Source organism: Canis lupus, chromosome 15 (genome assembly GCF_011100685.1).
Source record: "Canis lupus familiaris isolate Mischka breed German Shepherd chromosome 15, alternate assembly UU_Cfam_GSD_1.0, whole genome shotgun sequence".
Classification (NCBI taxonomy): Eukaryota; Metazoa; Chordata; class Mammalia; order Carnivora; family Canidae; genus Canis; species Canis lupus.
In genome coordinates this window covers 13,532,537-13,555,747 of record NC_049236.1, presented here as the reverse complement: position 1 = coordinate 13,555,747, position 23,211 = coordinate 13,532,537, and the positions used below count along the sequence as shown (strand labels likewise).

Here is a 23,211-nt window from a genome sequence, read left to right as displayed (position 1 = left end):
GGGACTCAGCTTATCTAATCCTTACCATTTTTTTAAATAATAAATTTATCTTTTATTGGTGTTCAATTTGCCAACATATAGAGTAACACCCAGTGCTCATCCCATCAAGTGACCCCCTCAGTGCCCGCCACCCAGTCACCCCCACCCCCCGCCCACCTCCCGCCCACCTCCCCTTCCATCACCCCTAGTTCGTTTCCCAGAGTTAGGAGTCTTCCATGTTCTGTCTCCCTTTCTGATATTTCCTACCCATTTCTTCTCCCTTCCCCTCTATTCCCTTTCACTATTATTTATATTCCCCACATGAATGAGAACATAGAATGTTTGTCCTTCTCCGATTGATTTATTTCACTCAGCATAATAATCCTTACCATTGAGGTGAGTGCTAGATCCCCATTTTACCGTCAAGAAGACAGAGTTTCAGAGAAATTAAACTCAGAAAGTAAGTAGATCCAGAATTTGAATCCCCATTTACTTGATGCTCTCAAGTATTACATTATGCTTCCTCTTCACATTAAAAATAAATCAGTTATGGGTGCCTGGGTGGCTCAGTTACGTGGCTGCCTTCAGCTCCGATCATGATCTCCTGGTAAAGGTGAACACACCGGGGTACACCTGTCCTGGGCATGCGGGGGCCGGGAGGGGGCATCTCAGCCGTGTGGAGCTCAGAGGTGGGAAGGAGAGATGATGCATGCGGGACATTCGAGGAGCTCAACAGGCCCTCGAGGGGGGATGGAGGGCAGGGAACGGCACAGCATTTTTGGCTCCAGCCCAGAACTGGCATGAATTTTTAGGACACTCTCTGGACCACGCCTGTTACCTGCCCTTCCCTCCCCAAATCTGCCCACAGCCCCAGAGCACTGGAAGCCATCAAAGTGAGTGACAGCAAGCTAAGCACGGCCACTTGGGTCTGAGGAGGCCCCAGTCTCTCTCTGAGGACCCTCCAGCAAGGACAAGTGCAGGACAAAAGCGGAGCCTCCCCCTCCCCGCCCGCCACTGCCTTCATTAGCATCATACAGAGAGCCTGCCAGCGGCTCCCGGCAACCGCACAGGCCAGCCAGGCTTTGGCTGGGCCCCAACCAAGCAGGCCCCTGAAGGGCCCTGTGGGCCACCCTGCCCCCCCAGAATAACCACGCCAGGCAACCACCCCGGTCCTGCCCGCCCCACCGCCCTGCCCCGCAGACCCTGCAGAGGCGGCCAGAAAGCCAAATGGAGGCGGGGAAGCAGACAAGCCCTGCGTGAAGACTCCTGGGGTCTTAGAGGCCTCGACCTGTGCCTGTTATTAGACTTGGGGTCAAATCCTAGCATCATAGACCAGGGCAGTCACAGCCTGTTGGTCCCTGGTTCAGACAGCTGCTCTAGAATGTGCCACTGCCAGACAACAGAGTGGCCGCTTCCCAGGACTTTAAGTCTCGAGCCTGCAGACAGGTAGCAGGCAGCAGAGCTCTGGGGTCCCAGGCGGTCCAGGGCGAGATTGCCTGGGGGCTTGGGGCTGGGAGTGCCTGTGTCTGTCTGGATCCCACCTATTCAGGGGTAATGGAGAGGGGCGTGAGAGTGATGGGGAAGCCTGATAGCACATTGAACATGCAGCTCCCGTGAGACTGCTGGCAAGAGGGGCGGAGCAGGAGGGAAGGAACCAGGGCCAGCCTGTGTGGGAACGGCCAGGGGGCAGAAGGCCCGGCCTCCTGAGATCCTGCAGAGCCTGGGACCCAGGAGCACTACAGGTCCCAGGCTGCTGTCGGTGAGCTGGGAAGGGCTGAGGACCCTGGGCTCCCAGGTCTCAGCTGGCTGAGCTGTCACCAGGCATGGGGTGGGAAAGAGTTTTCCACCCTGGTCCCATAGGTCCACAGGGTCTCAGAAAGGCAGGCAGAGGTCTTTTGAGGGGCCTAGTTATGATGAGGGAGTGGGGGTTGCTGGGGGGGCGGGGAACGGACATTATCTTCAAACCACCATCTGCATCAGTGAGACTGAGTCAGGAGAGATCCTGTCTCCCCCATATCAGGGAACTCACAGAATAACATATGACCAAACCTCCCCTCCCACAATGTATGAGGGAGCCCCCCAATTTCCCCTTAGAATAGTCCCATCCTAAAGGCCCAGGACTAGGGGGTCAATACCCCCTAGTACTGACCTGTAGGGGGTGCCCGTCTGCAGGTGCAGGGATCCCAGCAGTATTCAGGGGGTCGCCTGCAGTGGGGTGAGTGAACTGGCTCCCCCAACAGCCAGAGTCAGAGTCCCAGCTGGGCTCTGTCTCAGCCACTTGACCCTGGCAAGTCATTTAACCGCATCTATAAGGTGGGAGCGATGTGCTCCTGCATCGGGGCTGTCGGGAGGAGTGAGCGAGACAGCAGAGTCCGAAGCCCAGCCCTTTGGTATAAGCTGTGGACACTGACCCTCTCCCTCTGGCTCTAACTCTCTCTCTCTCAAATGAATAAAAATAAACAAACTGTGGACACTGAGCACAGGTGAGGCCAACCTTCAGTGATCACTTCCTCTTCCCGAGCTTCTCAGGTCTGGGGCTCTCTCTCTATGAAAATCTGCTTTTCCCTGAGAGTTTTGGCATTTTAACAGGTCTTAATTTAAGTTAATTCAAATTAAATAAACTTACAAATGCAGTCACTCTGTTGCACTGGGCACATTTCAAGTACTTGCCAGCTACATGTGCTCAGCGGCTCCGCCTCGGTCAGGGCAGATGTCGAACGTGTCCACCGTCACAGGAAGCTCTCCTGGACAGTGCTGGCCTAACGGCATGAGGCCGCTCTGGGCTCGGAGTTAGGAAATCTAGATCCTAGTTCCAGCTTAGCTCTAGTTCATGCTGTTTATTTTATTTAAAAAAAAAAAAAAAAAGATTTGGGCAGCCTGGATGGCTCAGCGGTTTAGCACCACCTTCAGCCCAGGGCATGATCCTGGAGACTCAGGATCGAGTCCCACATCGGGCTCCCTGCATGGAGCCTGCTTCTCCCTCGGCCTGTGTCTCTGCCTCTCCCTCCGTGTCTCTCATGAATAAATAAATAAAATCTTTAAAAATAAATAAATAAAAATTAAAAAAAGATTTTATTCATGAATAAATAAATAAAATCTTTAAAAATAAATAAATAAAAATTAAAAAAAGATTTTATTTATTTATTCATGAGAGACACGGAGGGAGAGGCAGAGACACAGGCCGAGGGAGAAGCAGGCTCCATGCAGGGAGCCCGATCCCAGGACCCCGGGATCACAACCTGAGCTGATGGCAGATGCTCAACCCAAGGCCCCCTGGAGGCCTTAGTTCATGCTGTTTAAACAAGTCCCTGTTGCCTCTCAGAGCCCCAGGTCCTCCATCTGGGCCTATCCACCCTCCGTGGGAGGCAGAGCACAGTCCGTGCTGGATGGGGACCATCTGATGGATTCTATGACCCCAGGGCCTTGGATCAGGCCCGGGTGGAAACAGGTGAGTGGGTGATGCCCTGCTGATGTAGAGGCTGAGGGACCCACCTGCCCCCTCCCAAGCTCCAGCAGCTCCAGAAAATACTCTGGGGTCCAACGTTTGTCAGGCAAGCCTCCCTGTGTCTCAGCGTCTCAGCGTCTCAGCCCCTCATCTGCAGGTCAGCAGAGCCTGAGCCGGGGCCGGCCTTACTGGGGGGTATGTGGGGGGGTGCAGCATGTGTATCTCCCCAGGCTTACTCAGGCCTGGGGAGCCCGAAGACGCCCCGGACCAGGCACTCATCCCTCTCGACCAGGCAGGGCCCTGGGCGGAGGCAGCCTGGAGGAGGGCGGTCCGAGGGGAGGGAGGCGTAGCGGAGTCAGAAGTGCGCTATCAGCACCGTCCTCCCCACTTCCTCTCTTGAACGGATCACATCCTGTTATTGTGCGGACAGAGAAGGCCAGGAGCTGGGGAGGGAGGCAGGGTTCAGACCAGTGAGCAGGAGGGAAAGGAGGAGCCCGAGGGAATGTCAGGGGCGTCAGGTAGCTCGAGGCTGGGTGGGAGGAGCACTCCCCGAAGGGAGGATCAGCATCCCTGGAGCACCTCGCATCTGCCACTGAGCCAAGATGCCAAGATGCCTGGGCTCCGGCCAGGCTGTGCCTCCCTGCTCCCTGCAAAGGCACCGACTCACAGGAAGTGGCACCTTCTTCCAGAAGCCTTCCACAGCCTCCTCCTCGGGCTCTCTTCAATTCAGTTTACTCTGGGTCTCCAGGGCCAGAGTGGAGTCTCCCAGGGCCCCGAGGCCTCTCTCTCCCAACACTTCCCTTTGGGTGGTGGTGCTCTGCATCTGCTCCCCTTTACCCAGCTGCACCGGCCCTGGCCCCCGGCCCCCAGCTGTCGCTGGCTCCCCAGCGGTGGCCAGCATGCCCCAGGACCCCAGGAGTCCCTGCTGCCGTGCAGATTACTATGCCCACTGCCCCCCGCCCCCGCCCTCTCTCCCTTCTGCCATTCCCAGGCTAGCACTACCCCAACCCCATTTCCAGCAATAATAGTGGCTCTTTCTATAAAACACAAGCACCTTACGTTAGATTATTTTGAAATCCCGTGACAGCTCTGGAAGGTGGGAGTTAGCATCTTCACTTCAGAGATTACAAAACCGAATGAAGCTCAGAAAGGGTAAGTGATTTACCCAAAGTCACACAGCAGTACAATCAGTGACAGTCTTGGAACTTAAGCCCAGGTAAGTCTGACCCCCAAGGCCAGGCTCTTCCTGCGGCCCCGGCTGCCTTTGTTGCTCTTTCCCACCCACATCCGGGCCTCTCCCTCCCTGAACTGACACCACATCAACTGTCCTTCCTGCCTGTCCTCAAGCCGAGCCTGTTGCTCCAGGCAAGCCCTCCAGCGTCCGCACTGATCACTCTGGTCCCAGGGAAAAGGCTGGACGAGCCGAGCTGTCATCTTCCCCGCAGCGCAGCGCAAGCCTGTCTGCTCAAGGACACCAGCTACGTATTAGCTATTTCTTCTTCCCCTCTTGAAGGGCGGTGAGCACTGGCTCTGGACTCGGACCTGAATTCAAATTCTGCGTAACCTCGGTGAAACCCCCCATGGCCTCTCTAGGCTTCATTTCCTCCTACAGACAACAGAGAGGACGCCCTCGGTGACCCTGACTTACTCCGTCCCTACTCTGACTCCTGAGGGCCGGGCGTCCACAGCAGGACGCGGTGCCCCGCACCCATGCGCGTCCTCAGGCCGCTGGTCAGGGGTGCTTGCCCGGCTCACAGGGTTGTTGTGCAAGTAGAGAAGGGGGAGAAGACAGCACAGGAGGCAAGGCTGCCATGACGGCGTGGGCGGACAGCCTCCTGATCCTCATCAGCGCCACCTCACCCCACCCAGGGCCAGTACGATAACGGGGCTGCAGGGGCCCAGCCCAAGAAAGCTCACACCCTACCTCCCCACCAACAGAAGCAGCCAAAGGGGCAGAGCTGTCCATCCCTAACGAGGCCAGGACTGTGGTTTTAGGCTGTGGGGGGTCAGGGGAGGTGGGAATGACTCAGCCCCCTGCCACACTCCCCATGCCCCCTCCCCATGCCCCCCTCCACCCTCTCCATGCCCCCCCTCTTCCCTGCTGGCCTCAACGCTGAGCTTGAGAGTTACGTACATTATATTGAGAGGGTCCCGTGCTAGATCTGCCTTGGGGGCTGGAGGCCAAGAGACATCAGGCCTGGTCTGGCCCTGGAGGGGCTTGTGTTTGAGCGGGGAAATGGACGGGTGGACAAACATTAGCCAGCACTGAGGGAAGGGGGCCCCATGGCGTCAGGGCAGTCTTCCGGATGCTGGGGACAAGTAGCCAGATCGAAGGAAGATGGACGCAGATGACAGATGGATAGATACAAAAAGTGCAAAACTGGATGGTTACACACACACAGGCAGTGGGACAGAAAGGAGGGTATAACAGGAGCAGAGGGCAAAAAGGGCAGAAGGGCAAGAACACAGCCCCTCCCCCGAGGTGGGCACAGCACGTCCTGGGAGGCAGGAAGCCTCCTCCTGCCCGCGTGCCCCTGTCGTCACTATCATGGGGTGGATGGCCCTGGGAAGGCGCCTTTCCTCTTTCGGCCTCAGTCTGTCCACCTGGAGATGGGGACATTAGCCCACACGACCCCCAAGGGCCTGGCCCCCCTGGGCTGCCTCACAGCCTCTGCCTGTTGGCCACAGGGTCAGGTCGTCCCGACCTCTCCACAGGTGGACTGCCTTGTCTGCTCCTGGGAAGCGTCCTTCTGGAAACGGGTGCCCCTCCCTTCCCATTCTTCTCCTCCCCTGATGCCGATGTGGTCTGAGCCATCAGTGACCGCTGCGTTGGGCTTGGCTAACCACTTCCTCAACCCGGAAACCCCTCTTACTGTAGCCTCTGAAATGTTACTGTCCTGTGCACAATCTCTCTCCCTCCCCACCCTCTCCACCCTCTCCACCCTCTCCACCCTCTCCACCCTCCCGGGGGACTAGGTCTCAGCACCCTATCTGCCCAAGGGCCTCCTTGTCCTGGGCCGGGGAGAAACACACTCGGGAGGCTTCCAAAAGCCCGGGAGCATCCCTATAGGCCAGAGCAGGATTCCCAAGCTCTGCCAAGCTCTGGGCAGCCTAGCTATGGCTGGAAGCTTCCTAGGACAGAGGCAGCCAAGATCAAAGCCTGGCAAGATGAGCAAGGCTGACCCCAGAGGAACCAGGGTTATCCATGGGCCCCCCTTGAGTTCCCTTCTGGGCACATCTTTTTTCCCTAATACTAATCACCCTCTAATGTGCTGTATCCTTACTATACCAATGCCATAATCAACATATCTTCTATGCTCATGTGTGTCCGTGTGTTTATGGTCTCCCTGCTAGAATTCAAGCAACACAAGAACAGGGATGTTGGTTTTCTCCACTGTTGGATCTCTAGTACCTAGAATAATACCTGGCCCATTGTAGGGACTCAAAAATGTTGTTGAATGGATGAAAGGACTGGCACTCCATTGGAAATGCTGACCTACTGAGGTCCCTGGAGTTCCAACAGTGCATATGCAGAGCACCAACCACCCCACAACCCCCCGCCCGCTGCCGCCACCCCAGAACCCAGAGCCCTTGGCTGTACTGGCATTCCCATTCCTAAGCCTCCATTCACTGACCACTACCCCCAAAGCCTCAGCCTGTCCCAGAGCCCTGTGTGAGACCTGCACCACCCCCAACCCTGAAGAGCCACACACCTAAGTGTGCAGCCTCCCTTTGAGTCACTGGGACACCTGGGATCCTCCTCTGCTGGGAGTAACTTGATCTGTCCTGAACCTATGATAAAAGCAACCACCCCGGCCGGCCGGCCGTGGGAGCTGAACCCGACACAGAGGGGACCGTCTGTGGGATGGCCCTGAGCCCAAACTGTGGGTGCAAAATGCTCAGAAGAGTCCCCTTCTGTGAGGCCGGGCAGAGGGAAAAGAATGGAACCCTGAGCGGGGGGGGGAGCCTCAAGGTATGGGGCAGGATCCCATCCTGAGAGGACAGCTGAGTCCTGGAGACCCCTCCATTTCAGGAGAGACAGACTCTTGCCAGGCCCTTCCTTTCACAATCCCAACTCCCAGGCGTGGCCATGCAAGATGCAAGGACAGAGTCCAGACCCCTCTGTAAAACTTTTATTTAGAAATCTTCCCAATATATCCTTATATATATATACACACACATCATCACCACAAGCGTTGTGTCGCTAAAGAGTCACGCCCACAGTGTTGGCCTCCGGGCTGTACAAAGGTCGAGGTACCTGGAGCGCTTACTCCTCTTCTGCAGAAAAATGCAGAGACCAATGCAACGCATCACATACAGTACAACAATGAAGGAAAGTGCTGGGCCCGCCCATAGGAACGATGCGCTATGTACACGGGCATGGGCGAGCCTTCGGCGGGGGGCCACGTACCATCGAAATCACAAGTACGACCAGACCACCCCCAAAGGCCGAGATAGCTGTCGGCTGACTACAGATGCTGGGCCCTTTGTTCTGTTCTCAGAAAAGGATAAAGGTTGTACCATCTTGTCGTTTGCCACCACCGATAAAAGCATATGAATTTTCCCGAAAAGATGGGAATCCCTCCAGTCCTCACAATCATCTCTGTTCTCCTCGCTTTTTTCCCCCTTTACATCCTTTCCTCTAGCACAGATATTATTCTCGGAATGTTGCCATTTCTTCATAGGTGATGAGGCGGAGGAAGAAGAAGGGTGTGCTGGGAGGGGTGGGGAGGTGGGTGCAAATGAAAATTCAAATTTTGGATCTTCTGTAGGTCTTATAAAGACATGAGGCTTTGCCCATCCCGACCCGGGCCCATTTGGGGAAGCTGTAATGTCTTACACATTTTGCCCATATCTTTTTCCATTCTCATTCCTGTGCCTTCCCTTGGAAGGAGACACAAATGAGGTCAATCTGGAGAAATGAGGACAATCAGGAAAACTCAAGCAAAAGAGGTTTGGAACCTAAATTACCCAAATGCTGCGCAGTCAGGCAGACTGGCCCACTGCCCAGGCCCTGGACTCAGGATGGGAAGCCCCACTGCAGGAATGATCCTGAGGGCAAAAGAGTTCTTTCTGATCTCAAAATGCTTCTGCTTTCATGATTCCACTTGGTCTATACCACTGCCCTAGGAGACAGGCCAAGCCAGGGTATTTCTGAAAAACTGACATTGAGAAGGTAACTTATCCACGTGATTCTGCATGTCTGAGAAAAGAGGAAGCCAGAAGCTTGAGTTCCCGGTAGAATGTGTGATCCATCTCCCAGCACCTCTCCATCCATCCATACTGTGGCCACTTTTCACTCCCAAGTCAAATTAATCCACCAGGAAGCAAACGCAGCCTTAGGACCCGGGACAGGTGCTCCATCTTTAGACAGATGGGATTCCTCACAGGAGCTTCCAAGTATTGCAAAGAAACCAGCCCTAATTTCATCAAGATATGATGTTGGGGGTCTGAAATGGACAGGGAGTCTGAGTGCTCCAAAGATTACCATGTTGCTCCCCTATTCATAAACTGGACCCCACAACTTAAGAGGGTGGGGAGGGAGCTGGCCTCATGCCCTCTCTGCATAGGGACTGTTTTCCCTCTAGCCTCAAAGACGAAGCCTCGTGAGAGGTGGCTGCGGTGACTTGAGGGTACGGGTATACAGGACTTGTGTGGAGTCTGTCTCATGGGCTTGGAACACACGTCACAGGCAGGCTTGGCCTTAAGGAAACCATGTCCCACCATCTGGATTGACACAAGAGATCAACAAGGGGCAGTGGTCCACTCTACAAAAAAATTCTTCACTTTACAAAAGGACTTGCGGTAGTATTTCTTTAAAAGATGAAGGATAAGGGTTTGATTTACAAAAATTTCATGTACAACTTTTGGAGGGGGGCACTCCTATTGCAGTAAGCCAGCCTCCCATACACACCCTAGATGGCTGAAAGCTGTATAATTGAGGGGTGTCGAAGATTCTGCTAAGTGAATGTGCATTTGTCTAGGTCTCAGCCAGGGCCTGGTCTCTGACGGGTTTTCCCACACCCTAGAAGTGGGGCTGGAGTCTGGGTCATATCAAGATCTAAAGATCCCACCAGTAACCGAAGTCAAGCAAAAACCCCAAATGCCAGGATTTCGTAGGACAGGGTTTGCGCAAGGCTGGGATCAGACCAGACCCTCACCAAACAGACCCCGTGGAGCAGGAGAGGAGGACACGCAGACGGGGCTGCACATCCACTCCCGGCGCCAGCACACACCCAGCTGCACACTGGCATTTGCTCACCGCGTGAACAGTGATGGGGAGCTGAGAATACAGGCAGGAAGGTCTGAGACACCGTCAGGATTTGAACCCACAGCCCCAAACAGCTCTTGCTCAATTTCACTCTCATCATTTTCCCTCTCTCTGCCTTCACATGATGATGCCTGACAGGGCAGGCTCCCGGCTACACTCAGTCCCCACAAGGATTGGGAAGGCAAGTCTCAGTGGGGAGAAAGCAGAGCTTTGATCCCCGGGGCGAGTAGTAAGGGCTACTGGGTTTCTGACCCTCTGGCCCAGCTAGTCGAGAGCAGGCTGTCCACTGGCCATCTTCTTCCACCAAGCCCTGTAGAAGGCACCTCGAGGCTTGTGACTCTGCAGCAGCTGGCAAGCTAGGTGACCCAACATGGGCCTGGGCGAAGATGGGGCTCACCTAGAACTGGGCGGCTACTGGGTACCTACGTATTTGGACAGAGTGGCCACACTAGCCACACCAGCCAGCTTGGGAGGGGCTGAAGGCAAGGCAGAGGCTGCTGGATGCCCCAAGTGAGAGCTGACAACCCCAGGTCTCAGCAAAGACAGGGCCCCCAAGCTCCAAGCTGAAAGCCCCGCCAGTCGAGCTCCTTACTTACTTGAGAAGTCTTAGGGTTTGGGGGGAAGGGGAAGACCGTGCCGTCTTCATAAAAAGTACCTACCACTTTGCTCCATTTTTCTGTTTTCCCACTGAGGCAGGAAACAGGAAAGCCACCCCAGGGCCAGTTAGGGCTTCGCAAAGTTCAGACATCAAGGAAAGCTCATCAAGTCCACCGCTGGGCTTCAGAGCTGCCCCATCCTCACCCGACCTGCCCCGAAGCCCACAGTCCCAGCGGCCTGAGGGTGCCCTCCTGGCTGGTCCTGAGTGGCTCCGGCCCCATCACCGAGGACCCGCTCCATCAGCGGCTGGCAGCATGGCAGGGTGCAGGCTGCGCGCTGTGTGCTTGGGCGCCGGCTCTTCTGTGTAGCTGTCCGGGCTGGCCGCCCCGTCCAGCGAGCTGCCACAGCTGGAGTTGGGGGACAGCACGTCCTGCAGGAGGTCGTCGGGCGGCGCACCGCCCCCTCCCCCACCGCCCCCTCCGCCAGCCCCCACCACGGGGTCCTTGCCAGGCTTGGCCCGCTGGGTACCCTCCTCCTCCTGGTCATTGAGCAGCTTGGCCAGGAAGTTGATGTACTTCATGGCCAAGCGGAGGATCTCATTCTTGCTGAGCTTCTTGTCCGGGGGATGCGTGGGGATCAGCTTGCGGAGCTCGGCAAAGGCCCCGTTCACGTTCTGCTGCCGCCACCTTTCTCGGCTGTTGGTGAAAATGCGCCGCACTACTTTGGTGTGGGGACCTGGAGGTAGGAGGACGGGAGTTCAGAAAAATGAGATGGAGGTCCCCCAAGGCACCTTCTCCCATGGGGAAGAAGAGAAACCACCCACAGGGAGGCTTGGGAAACCTAGAAGGCCTTCTTGCCTTTTACTTAGACAACTCCTACTCAGCCTTTGAACCCCCGTTCCTCTGAGGATTCCCCTCGACCCTACCGGACCAACCTCACCAACTACCAGGCCCTCCAACCCCTGGATCTCCAATCACCTTTTTTCAAAAAAAAGATTTATCTATTTAAGAGAGAGACAGAGTGTGTGCGGGACGGGGGAAGAGAGTGTGCGCAGAGGGCGAAGGAGAGAGTGTCTTTCTTACAGACTCCGTGCTGAGCGTGGAGCCCAACGCTGGGCTCCGTCTCACCACCGTGAGATCACGACCGGAGCTGAAACCAACAGTCGGACGCTTAACCGACTGAGCCACCCAGGGGCCCCTCCATCACTTTTGATCATGACTGTATGTGTCTAATGCTCGTCTCCCTCGTGGGGCTGCGAGACATTTGAAGACCGGGACCATAGGTCATTCGTTCATTCATTCACTTGTGCCAAAAGCCATACAGCACTAGTGAGAAAGACAAACTCTGGAGCCAGACTTTCTGGATTGAATTCCTGAGTATAACTCACTAGGTAGTGACTTCCGGCACGTTACTTAAACTCTCTGTGCTTCAGCTTCGTCATGTAAATTGGAGATAATACTAGTAACTAAAATACAAGACTGTCACATGGATCTAATGACTAACCCAGGTAAAGTCCTTAAGCCAATACCTGCCTGAGATTAAACATCCAATACACGTCAGCTATTATCACGCATCCATCAGTTTTTTACTAATCACCAGGCACTGTGCCAGGCACTAAAGACAGGGCCCCTGCCCTCACGGAGCATACATTTTAATGGTGATGACGGGTGAACAAGTAGCAAACAAATAAAAATGAACAGGAGGCTGAATGTAATAACAGATGGGGGAGAAGCCACCACATTTAGCTCAGGTGGCCGGGGATGGCACACTGGAGAAGGTGAAAGCTATAAGGTAAGACCTTAAGGCTGGTGAACAGCCAGCCAGGAAGGGAAGAGGGAACAGTATGTGCAAAGGCCCTGAGCTGGAAAATGGCTGAAGCCAACATACTAATTAGCATGGGTGTGATCAGAGTAGGCTGGCTCCAGACCCCACAGGTCTCTGCAGTAAGGGTGGGGACTGTTTTCTAAGGGTGATGGAAAACACAGAAGAGGCTGATCATGCTGGCAGGTGGAGGGAACGGAATACAGAGCAGCGGCAAGAGAGAAAAGGACCTACCCTGTGGCTCTCTCCCCAGGAGAGAAGCGGAGACAGGGGCCATGCAGAGGCACAGCCGGAGGCTCTAAGCAGGTGTCTGAGGGCTGCCTCGGGCTCTCCATGTCTACGTGCAATCTCCGGACTTGGCCAATATTTAGACTATATTCATATGCTAAGACTTGTGGGGTGGGGCAGCGGCAGACACCAGCATGCACAAACTGAGCACTATGGTGTTCAAAGCCCCGCACAATGTCCAAGCCTGACCGGGGATTCCCAAAGCCAGAGAAAACAGAAGAGGGCCCTGCTAGTGCTCCCAAGTTCCTGGGCTGAGGTGGCTGCTCCCCTCCCCACACCTCAGTGGGGGCTGGGCTCCCGAAAGCCACCAGGAAGCTCTGTGTCTTGAAGGAACTCCCAGTCCTGGGATATTTGTTTTCCCTCTTCGATAACCCCAACCCCGAGAACCAGACCTCAGAAAGGAGAAACTAGGACAGGGGAGAAGAGGTGAGGAGGGCTCAAGGCTGCACCTCGGACCCCCCGCTAAGGAGACTGAGGCCAGGATGGCTCATCTGTGCCAGAGCTTCTTGCTTGATCCTCTTTCTCTCTCTTACTTGCACCTGTACACGTATACATGCATGCACACACATATACACACACACCTGAGATCCCTGAGAGGATCACTCACCCCTGGCCCCCCGTGCCTCTGAAAGCTGGCTCTCCAAGCCCCCATAGGGCCCAGCCCAGCTGACTCTTTGCCAAAGACCAGACCCAGGCTGGGAAAAACACAGCACACCTGCTGGCGGTCCTATCCTGGGCTGCTGCAGAGGAAATAACTCCATGTTCTCTGGTCTCCACGCCAGACAGAGGGGTGTCCCTCAGCTGTGACATAAGGAGGACTGTCCCTGCCCAGGAGGACGCTGAGGGAGCTCCTGGGTGGGGAGGGGGCCTTACAACTGCTGTCCCAGTTACAGTTAGCAGAACCTATCCCCAGCCAAGCCCTAAAAACACTTTATCCCATTGGACTCTCAGCAACCTGTGAGGTTCCCCCCTTTACAAATGAGGAAAATAAGAACCAGAAAAGTTCAGCAGCAGGAATCCACACCAAGTTCCATTTCTTCGGACTCTTTGGTGAAATCTCTGGTTTCAAACCTCCATGGACATACGTACTCTGCATACCACACAACACATACCCTCCTCTTCACCTCTGTTTTTGTCTGTTCCTCTCTGGCACCTTCCCAGAGAACCATCCGCCTCTCTGCACCTTCCTCTTCCCTAGCCTGTCCATCCCTCTGCGGCCCTGCCTCTCTGCACCTACTCAGCATCCAGACATTTATGAGTAATGGCTTCCCTATACTTCTGCACTCCCCCCCAAACCCTCACCCCCCTGGCCCCTTCTCCTGCTTCCTCTCCTTTGTGCCTGATTCTCATTGCTTCTGCCCTCTGTGCAAAAGGCCTCTGCCCTGGAGAACTTCGGAGCAGGATCAGCCCCAAAGTTCCAGCAGTACTGACACCTCATCACCCTTCCCTCTTGGACCGACAGCTCATGCCCCAGGCTGCTCAGGGCTTATGAGGTCTGTTCCTTGTCCAGACTCCAAGCCCCCTCCCCTCCAGAACACTACAGAGGACTCCTCTCCAGAAGCTCCAGCTCAGTACACGTCCCTCCTACTGACCCCTTGATTAAATCCCAGTCTGGCCTCAAGGCCTCAGGTGGCCTTCCTACAGGAGCCCCAGGCCCCACACTGGCAGCTCCAGGGTTGGGCTCCTGGTCCCCGGCTCTGAAGAGCCTGCTCTCCTGCCCCCTGGTGTTGGGTCCCATCTCCTACATCAGGTCAACCCTGGGAAGAGGGACAGGATACTCCTAATTTCCCATCCATCCAACTCCTTCCCCAAGTTTAGCGCCCAAGACTACTCAGGTAGTTCACAGGAGTATTGGCGAGGGCCTTCTGGGGGACGCAGGGGAGGACGGCAGGGTAGGATCTATGATGTCAGGAAGGAAATGCCAGGTCTCAGCCCTGGGTATGGAACAGGGGCCAAGAGGGTCCCACAAAAAAGGGACCTGGGACACGGACCTTGACGGTGCAATTCCAGGCAGGGAGCAGACTCCAAAAAAGGCCTTGGGAGGAGGTACAAGAAATCTCTGAGGCTCGGTGCTCAGAGGCAGGGAGCACCATGTGTGCTGCCCTCCCCTGGGATTCTTGCACAGTGTACGAATGGGGACTAGAGCGCGGACGGACGCCAGCTGACCCCAGAGGTTTGCGCTAAATGCCACCCTGTGTCCTCACTGCCATGTTCCCTCTTCCCAGGATGGTGAGGATGGCCCCCAGCCCCACCCATGACTTGGCCTGGTCCCAGGGCAGTTGCAGGGCAAGGACTCCAGCAGACTCGGATTCCCAGGTAGCCCCACCCCCAACTATGTGAGCCGCCTAGGGAGTAGTCCCTGAAGATCCGGCCCCTGCTGGGGCTCTCGGACCAGCAGGAGGGGTGAGCACAAAGGAAGAGGCGGGGAGACTCACCGTCTGTAATCTCCATCTCATAAGGGGAGGGCCTCCTCTTCACTCGGTTGCTGGTGGCGAACATAGGGAAGGCATCTGGCTCCCCAAAGAACCCACTGTGGAAGGGAGTAAGCAGAGCACAAGCTCACACGCAGGTGGAGGGCGGCGGGCTCCTCAGCGATCCCGCGTGCTCTGGGCGCCCGCCCCACCCCGGGGAAACACAAGGGCCACCCTGCTCCCTTCACACCTGAGTCCGGGATAGAAGGAGCATCCCACACAGACAGCCACACACAGTCACAGAGTGCTCCCACTCTCTCCCCTTGGGGAGGCAAGCGAGGGGAGAAGGGGCCCCATGCCCACACACCGCTCCCCACCCTTCACAATCAGAAGTGAACACACAGAGCAAACCCAAAAACGAACACACATGCTCCTCAGGCAGACGTACTCCCCTTCCCAGACACAAGCACACAATCCACAGGCACCTCCCCTCCTGCACAGGTACTCACACAGGCAGCTGTGGCCTTCACACCTAACGACCTGCAGCCCTAGCACTTCACAGGACACACTGCCCCCCACCCCAGAGATCACCACACCTGCATCCCGCCCCATGGGGCCCGTGGACAGACAACAGAGAGTAAACCTGGCCTCACCACTGCTCACATGCCCCTCACTGCCCTCCCTGGGCTCTCCATAGCTTCTTCCTCCTCGGGGTCTCCCACTAGCTGCCCCCATTGTCAACCCTTGCCTCACCTTCCGGTCTCCACCCTAAATCTACCCCTATCTCCCCACCATCTCAGTGGCCCCAGCAGGGAAATGGACACCTAAACTGGGAGGGGAGCGCAGGCCCCGGCCCGGAGACCACAGCCCGGGCCAGGGGCAGAGGGGCCCCAGAGGGGAGGAGGGATCCCCGCCCCACCGCCCCACCCGGGCCAGCAGTTCGGGGAGGGCGGGGAGGGCGCCGTCTGCAACCACCCTCAGATCCCTTCCTCTCACCTGTCCGCTGAGGGCTGCGGCTTCCAGAAGGATTTCAGAGCAGCGAGCGCATTCAGACACATTCTCACCTGGGACTCCCACTCAGGCGACTCCCTTGGGTCCACACCCCACCCCAGCACACACACGCCCCAACACGCAGCCCGGCCCGCGCTCCCCAGGGCGGACCCTCCGGGTTCGCACACTGGCTCGCGCGCCCGCCCCACGGAGCCCCCGCGCACACGCACACCCGCCCCGGGGCTCGCAACGCCTCCTCCTCCTGCGCCCCCCGCCCCCCCGTCGTCCCCCGGGCCTGACCTGCCGAGCGAGGCCAGCGGCTGGCCGAGGCTGTAGAGCAGCGCGCGGCCGGGGGCGGCGGGGGCCGCGAGCGCGGGCGGGCTCAGCTGCACCATGCGGCCGTCGCCGGGCAGCTCCGCGGGGGCCGAGGCGGGCGCGGGCCCCGGGGGCCGGCACAGCTCGGTGGTGGGCACCCGATGGCGCGCTTCGGCCGCCGCCGCCTCGCGGCCCTTCCCGTCCCGCGCGGCGCCGCCCCCGCCGGCAGGGCCGCCCCCCGGGCCTCCGCGCGCGCCCAGCTCGATGACCGGGGGCTCCGCGGGGGCCGCGCGGCTCGTCTCCTTGGCGACGCCGTTGAGCAGGACCAGGTGCGGGGGGGCCATGCGGGCCTCGGCCGCGTCCCGTCCCTCCGGCGGGGGGTCACTGCGGGCCGCCTCGCCCGGCGGCCGCTCCGTCATCCTGCGGGCAGACAGACAGACAAGCGGACGCCCGCTCCGACAGCCGCCCGCCCAGAGCGGTGCGCCGGGGGCCCAGCGGGATTCGCGCCCCGAGACGTGGAAGAGGCGCGCTTGGCGCCACGTGGACAGGCGGCCCGGCTGGGACAGCGCAGGGGTGCCTGCGAGACCCAGGGCCTGGGGGCACGGAGAACGACGGCAGAGACATTGGAAGAAGAGGAATAGAGCCAGCGAGAGAAAACAGAAGGGGGAAAAGGAGGAAGGAAATGTAGAAAGAGGCGAGAAAGAAAGATCATCCCGTCCCCCTGCTCCCGCTGCAGGGGAAGAGGAGGGAACAAACCCCCTGACCCTGTTCTTCCCGCCCCCCTTTAGGTTTTGGCGGGGAAACTGTGGCGCGGAGGTGGGGTGTTTTCCAACCTCTCTGGCTTCTCAACAAGTAGGGAACCCGGGGAAGGGAGGCTAGGAGGCCTGGGGTCCCCTGCGCCCCAGAGGGCGGGGACTGCCGCTCTCCCTTCCCACACCCCTGCAGGGGCTGCCTGTCCGCACTGAGCAAATCCACGTGTATTCTGTGCAGCTGCTGGGAACCCCAGGGGCCATTTACACCCACCTAGACCAGAGATGAGACACCAGGAAGGGAGGATGATCCTAGCACTAAGTCCTCCCCAACCGCACATAGCACCCCCTTATGCTCAGCTGGACTCAGAAGTGAGATGGCGTCTGGAAGGGAGGCTTGGCTGAGTGGGTATGGAGCCCAGGCATTTGGAGGCCTCCTGAGGCCACCGGGGTCGAGGCTCCCACCCACCAGCAGGAAGAGGTATCATGAAGGCCCTTGAACTCTTCCATCCCCCTCTCCTGCCTGCATGATCTTCTGAGAAATGGGAGCAAGCAATACTTCATTGATGCACCTAAAAGCACGGTGCAAATGCTCAAGTAAACATTATTATTGGCAAGAAGACTGAGCCAGCGAGGGGACTGCCTTGCCCAAGGTCACATGAACCTATCTGCCACAGAGCCACAGAGTGGGACCAGAACTGTGATCTCACTCTGTCTGCACTATTCTCCTGTATACACTCTCCCATGGATATCCCTGGGGCTGGGGATACTCCTTCTCTCCACAATCATACACCAGGGTGACCCGTAGAGGCTCTAATCCCCACTAACACTCACTGGGGGTGAGGTTGCGGGGGGGGCTTCCATCATCCTGCTAAGATGTCAGTGGAGCCAGAGGCCCCAAAAGAACCAAAAAACCATGAGACTGGTCTGGAGCCTGGAGTTTGAGGGTGCTTGTGAGTTATTTTAATAAAGCACACACACACACACACACACACACACACACACGAAGCCTATCAACTCGACAGGCTTCACCAGATGTTCAAAATAAGGCTTCTCCTCTCAGAATTAGATGATTGGGATATTTCGTAGCAGAAAATACACAAAAATCCAATTCAGCCCCAAGCAGAGTCCATCTAATTGCTCACGGGCAGCCATTCCGCCACTGCACGGCCCTGGACCTGGGCTGGCCTGGGAAATGTCCTCCCACCCCAGGAGAGAGATCTGACCCTCTGAAGCCTCTTTGGGGGCTCAGCAAAATTGCCACCAGACACACAAGGTGATGGAGAATGGCCATTTGGATTGCCCTGGGTCTGCCAGCAACGTGGGCTCACCAGGAAACGACCGAATTCCCCAAGACCTGGTGTACGTGAGCCGCCAAGACAGTGGGTCTACAAGGCTTCACTGGAAGGGAGTTTACGATTATGGCGGAAACAATAGATCCGTATCCACGGAATGGGACTGCCAAGCCACCGGCCACTAGAAACGCAGCCGAGGTATACCAGGCCAATCCTCCCCGGCTCCCCTGCAGCAGCGAGCTGCACCAGTAACACACCATCCTGTGGCAAAATATACAAGCCCCAATGTGCTGGTTCCCTACCTTACTGTCCCCACACACGGTTGTGTGCCCAGTGACACGTGCTGCAGCCCCAGCTTCTAACCAAGAACAAACAAACGGTGCACACTGCGATCACCAGACTGAGTTCAAGCTCTCCTTATGACACATTTATACCCTCTGATTAATTCCGAGGCTTCATGGAGGCGTAGATCCCCGAGGGGCAAGAGGAGCACATATTCCAGATGAGTTGACCCTGGCCCCAAATGCCCTCCCCAGCCGCCTATAAATATCTATATCTCTGAGGCTCCCTGTGAGAAACCTTTGATTGGTCCCCAGGGTCTGTGGCCAACCTCTCCCCGCCCATCCCCGGACCTTAGGAAAACCCGGCGGGCTGTTCAGCAACCAGGATCACCCAGGCGAGGGGGCCGTGCTCCAGAAAAAGCCAACAGAGGACTCGTAAGCACCTTTGGTTGTAGGGGACTAAACCCCATCACCTGGCTTGGGCTAAGATTACTGGAAAGAAAGCCCGAGTGATTTTTGTTTGTTCATTTGTTTTTATTTGGGGGAAGATGAAAGAGGGGGAAGAAGCTCTTGAACAGAATTACACTAGACTATTTGACCATTACAACTCCTCTTTGTGCGGCCCAGAACCAGCTCGCAGCCCCCAACACCGGATCCTCATCCCCTGTTGCCAGATGGCCGCAACATTTCCGTTTGTGTCTGAGCAAGACAAGGATCCCAGGAGCTCCTAGGGGGCAGGCACAGGGTCCGGGGCAGCTCCCCATTCCCGGCAGGGAAAATCTGTCATAGGAAAACAGCCTCCGCGGGTACCTAGGGTAAGAGCTAGCTAGCTCCCTATCCTTCATAATGCACCCACACCCGAACGACCCCCTGGGGGAGCCCCAAGCATGCACGAGAACCAAAATCACCCATGAAGAGAGCCACCCTCCCTGCCACTACGGGAGTGGAGGCTGTTGCAGCACAGCCCCACCCTAGGCCGGAGGCCCCGGCCAGGGCCCACCGGAGTTGGGACTGTGCTAGCCAGGATGGCCGGGCCTTCTTCCTGCCGGCGGCCCGGGCACACACAGCCTGCACCACCCGGATATAGCCGCCCCAAAGTTAGGAGGCTTGTGAAACACCCATGGAACCAGGACTGATGGGAGCGGCCTGGGGGACTAGGTCCAGCTACCTACGTGTTTTAACCCGAGATCGAAAAGGTAAAGGGCCCTGCTAGAAGCCACAGGGGCACGGATCCCAGATTCCCAGCTCTGGGTTTGTCCTCCCCTCACCCAATCCTCTGTCCTACACCTCCTCCACCCCAGGCCGGAACCCAAGGTCCTCCAGGACACTGTTTCCACCAATACTATTCCCCCAAAACTCACCTGGGGCATATTTAGAGAGACCGGCCCCTCTGAATAGGATCTCCACTCCGCCGGAGAGGGGCGGGAGACCAGGTCCAAGTTGTGGACGGGGGTCTCTGCTTTCCCCCTCTCTCGCTGACAGACCAGCAGCTAGGCCACGGTGTGGTCCTGGGCAGTCTGCCGCGCCCAAAGCCAGTTTCCAGGAAAGATGGGGGTGGAGAGAAAGAGGGAGGGCGAGAGGGAGGGAGAGAGAGAAATGGGGGTCAATGGCTGGGAATTACCTCCTGTCCTCGCCAACCAGCCCAGGGAACTGCGGAGGGCTTTCTGCCCCCACCCTGCAGGTGTTAGAGGCCTCCCCCCAAACCCCCTTAAAAAAGAACCCTACACCTGACCAATCAGAAATAACTATTTACTCCAACAACAACAACAACGAGCTCAGCACAGGCTGCCCGAACAATTTCGGGCCCTCTGACGGGATGTCTGGTTCAGCGTTGCCGGCTGGGTTTGTTTTCTAAGCACTGACGTGTCTATGCGGTTGGCTTGGGAACCCGGGTTGGGGGACAGCCATGGCCACAAGGCCTAGCGTGAGCGGGTGGGGAAATGTGTGTTGGAAAAGGGGAATGTGGTTTCCAGACCCTGATCTGTGGGAAGAACCTCCGAGGCCCCGTTCTCTCCTTGCCCACCTTTTGCCCAAAGCGAAACCAGAACCCAATTCCAAAGGGTACTTTCCCACAGGAATGGAGTCAACAGCAGGGATCGAAAAGAATGGGGTGGGGGGAGATACGTGATCTATGTAGGTCCCCTCTTTGCTTCCTACTAATAAAAGAAAGCAAGCAAGCCCCTGCCTTCCTTTCCACCATCCCCACACAATGATTTTCAATTTTTCAGTGTTCATTAGGGGAGAATTCTAATAATTCCTTGCAGCAATAAACAAGGCAAAGGGAGGGAGGGTAAAAATCCAATACTGCTTCCCAGTGTGTAGCGTAGTGAGATTTAGGTTGCTTCCCCCCCCCCCAAAAAAAGGGGTTTTGTTTAATTCGTTTTGCCTAAATTGTCCAGTTTAGGATTCCACATCGAAATCCTAGGTTAATTCCAAAGGACTCCCTTTAGAAGCCCCGGCTTTGGTGGAAATATAGGAATAATTCTTCCCTGCGGTTTCAGTCCAATGCGGGAGATTTTCTTTCTCCTCTTCTAATCCAGGTGGGGGGAGGGGTAGGAAGAAGGGCGAATCCACCCGTTCCCGCGTCTCAGGTCCCGGTTCATTTTTGCATTATGACACGGTCTCCGTGCCCGTCCCTCTCTCCATTTTCTCTCCCTACCCCAAACCCAGCAACTTAAAAAAAAAAAAAAACAAAAAAAACAAAAAACAAAAACACAGAGCCGGGGTGGGTGGGGGGGACCGCGCTGCTTTGTTATCGTTTCAACGAAGCTCAAAGGGACAAGCCGCTCCGCTTCTCAACGATAACTTTAATTAAATAGAATGATGGTGGTGCTGCTGGTGATGATGGCGAGGGTGACATCAGTAGCCACAATAACTGGCAAAACAAAATCCCCTTTTCCCCCGCAGCGAGGGCAGCACCGACCCCATCGCTGCACAAAGCCCGGCCCCGGCCGCCGATGGACGGACGCCCGTCCCCCCGCAATGTCGCTCTCCCGGGGAGGGGACGGAAGAGCGTTCTCTGGACACCGCCGCAGGGCCCCCACCCGAGGCGCGATTTCCTCCCCCGGCCTCTCCCCGCAGACCCCGCGCAGGTACCCGCGAAACTGACCAGAGACGGACGAAGCCCGGGAGCGGCCGAGGGCCGAGGCGCGGCCCGGCGAGCGCTGCTCCGCTCCCAGCCGGGAAGAGCCCGCCTCCCGCCGGCCGAGCCTCAGGCGCCGGGGCCCCGAGCGGCCTGCGGACAGGGCGGCCGCCGGGCGGGCTCCGACTGCCCAGCCGAGCCGGCACCGGCTTCCGAATACATCATAATTTGGAATAAAATGTGAAATCCCTCTCCCCGCCCCCTCGCCGCCTCCTCACCTCGCGGCCCCAGCTCCCGCTCGCCCCCCCTCCACCCCCCGGCGATGTGCAAATGCGCTTCCAGAGGACGCAGGCCGCGGGCGCTCGGCCCCGCGCGGGCAGGACCACCCGCGGCGCAGCCCCGCGCGCGGGGAGCGGGGAGCGGGGCGCGGGGAGCGGGGCGCGGGGCGCGGGGCGCTCACGGCCGGGCCCGCACGATGCCCCGCGCGACACGGCGGCGGCGGCCGCCCCCGGACTCGCGTCCACCGCGGTCGGCATCCCGCGCGCCCGGCACGACAGCCAGGCCACCCAAACGCAGGCGCAAAGGCCGCACAGCCCCACGCGCGGAGCCAGACCCCCGTCGAGGAGGCCAACAGGCACAGGCGTGCGCGGCGATGCGCACGGAGGGGCCCCAAGAGCCCAGGCCCGCGGCGCAGAGGGCGCGGACACCGTCCCACGCGGGCACACCACCGGCCTGGAGGGCCGCCTCGGGAGGGGTCGGGGCCGCCGGCTCGCACACGCACTCACAATCCCACCGCATGCACACAACCACCGGGAAGAAATGAACACCAACCACCGCCTCGCGCATTTCTGTATATTGCGTAAGGAAAAAGGGGAAGGAAGGAAGAGAGTCTCCGAGGCGGGAGGGGCGGCGGCGAGCGGAGGGCGTCCGCGCAAAGTGCCCCCCATCGAAGGGCCGGAGGGCGAAGGGGGGAAGGCCTCCCCGGAGGGGGGCGGGCGCCACGGCTGCGGAGGCTGCGGAGGCTGCGGAGGCTGCGGAGGCTGCGGAGCCCGCGGGCCGCCTTCCCCCCGCAAAGGGCCGGAATGCTCACGTTTCGCCGCCACGGGGGCCGCGCGTGGCCTCGCTGCGGCCGGGTCCTGGGAGCCGAGCCCCCGCCCGCCCCCGCCCCCGCCCCGGGTCCGCGGGCGCCGCGCGCTAATCCCGCTCCCGCTCCCGGCCTCGTTAGCATGGGCCGAGGCGCGCCGGGGCCGCGTGCGCCGCCGAGATAAGGCGCAGCCGCGGGGCCGCTCGCCCCCGATAAGCGCCTCGGCCATTATGGGCCAAATGATTCATTTTAATTTGGCAATTTCACCGGAGGGAGCGGGGGGCTGGCTGCGCGGCGCCGGGAGCGGCTCCGGGGCGCGCCGCGGAGAGAGGGGGCGCGCGGGCCGGGGCGCGGCGAGCCCGGCCCCGTGGGACCCCGAGCGCCCCGGGAACCCGGGCACCCCGCGACCTCAGTCCCGCGGCCTCCCAGACACCTTCCTGCGGCGACGCTCATCCCAGAACTCCGTCCCTGCCCCTCCCGGCATTCCTTCTTTCTCCCGCGTCCTAGCCGCCCGCGCTCCGACGGGCAGCGCCTCGCCGCAGAGCTCCCCGGCCGCGCCCCTGCACCCCCGCCCTTCAGCCCGGCTCTCCTCCGCTCTGAAAC

At 58.2% G+C, this 23,211-nt stretch overlaps 1 protein-coding gene across 12 annotated transcripts; it reads right to left on the bottom strand.

Moving 5' to 3' along the window:
* Nucleotides 1–7,541: 7,541 nt before the first annotated feature.
* Nucleotides 7,542–23,169, bottom strand: TAL1 (TAL bHLH transcription factor 1, erythroid differentiation factor). Of its 12 annotated transcripts, none has more exons than XM_038558121.1 (6): nucleotides 23,042–23,169; nucleotides 19,804–19,959; nucleotides 18,464–19,252; nucleotides 16,103–16,537; nucleotides 14,837–14,931; nucleotides 7,542–11,027 (listed from the first exon to the last, which is right to left on the bottom strand). In XM_038558121.1, the coding sequence occupies exons 4-6, from the start codon at nucleotides 16,534–16,536 to the stop codon at nucleotides 10,573–10,575; spliced, it is 984 nt and encodes a 327-aa protein (XP_038414049.1). In that variant the 5' UTR covers nucleotide 16,537; nucleotides 18,464–19,252; nucleotides 19,804–19,959; nucleotides 23,042–23,169; the 3' UTR covers nucleotides 7,542–10,572. The 12 variants fall into 12 exon arrangements, with proteins under 12 accessions (XP_038414049.1, XP_038414050.1, XP_038414048.1 ...); XM_038558122.1 differs by lacking the exon at nucleotides 23,042–23,169 and adding an exon at nucleotides 22,615–22,668; XM_038558120.1 differs by lacking the exon at nucleotides 23,042–23,169 and adding an exon at nucleotides 22,356–22,461.
* Between the last annotated feature and the right edge of the window lie 42 nt (nucleotides 23,170–23,211).

What these genes read in the sequence shown, in the direction of transcription:
- TAL1 (XM_038558121.1), bottom strand. Translation starts at nt 16,536, where the DNA reads ATGACGGAGCGGCCGCCGGGCGAGGCGGCCCGCAGTGACCCCCCGCCG. An exon ending in CCGCTGGCCTCGCTCGGCAG is followed by an intron (nt 14,932 to 16,102) that starts GTCAGGCCCGGG and finishes TCCCTTCCACAG; the next exon opens with TGGGTTCTTTGGGGAGCCAG. An exon ending in TGAGATGGAGATTACAGACG is followed by an intron (nt 11,028 to 14,836) that starts GTGAGTCTCCCC and finishes TCCTACCTCCAG; the next exon opens with GTCCCCACACCAAAGTAGTG.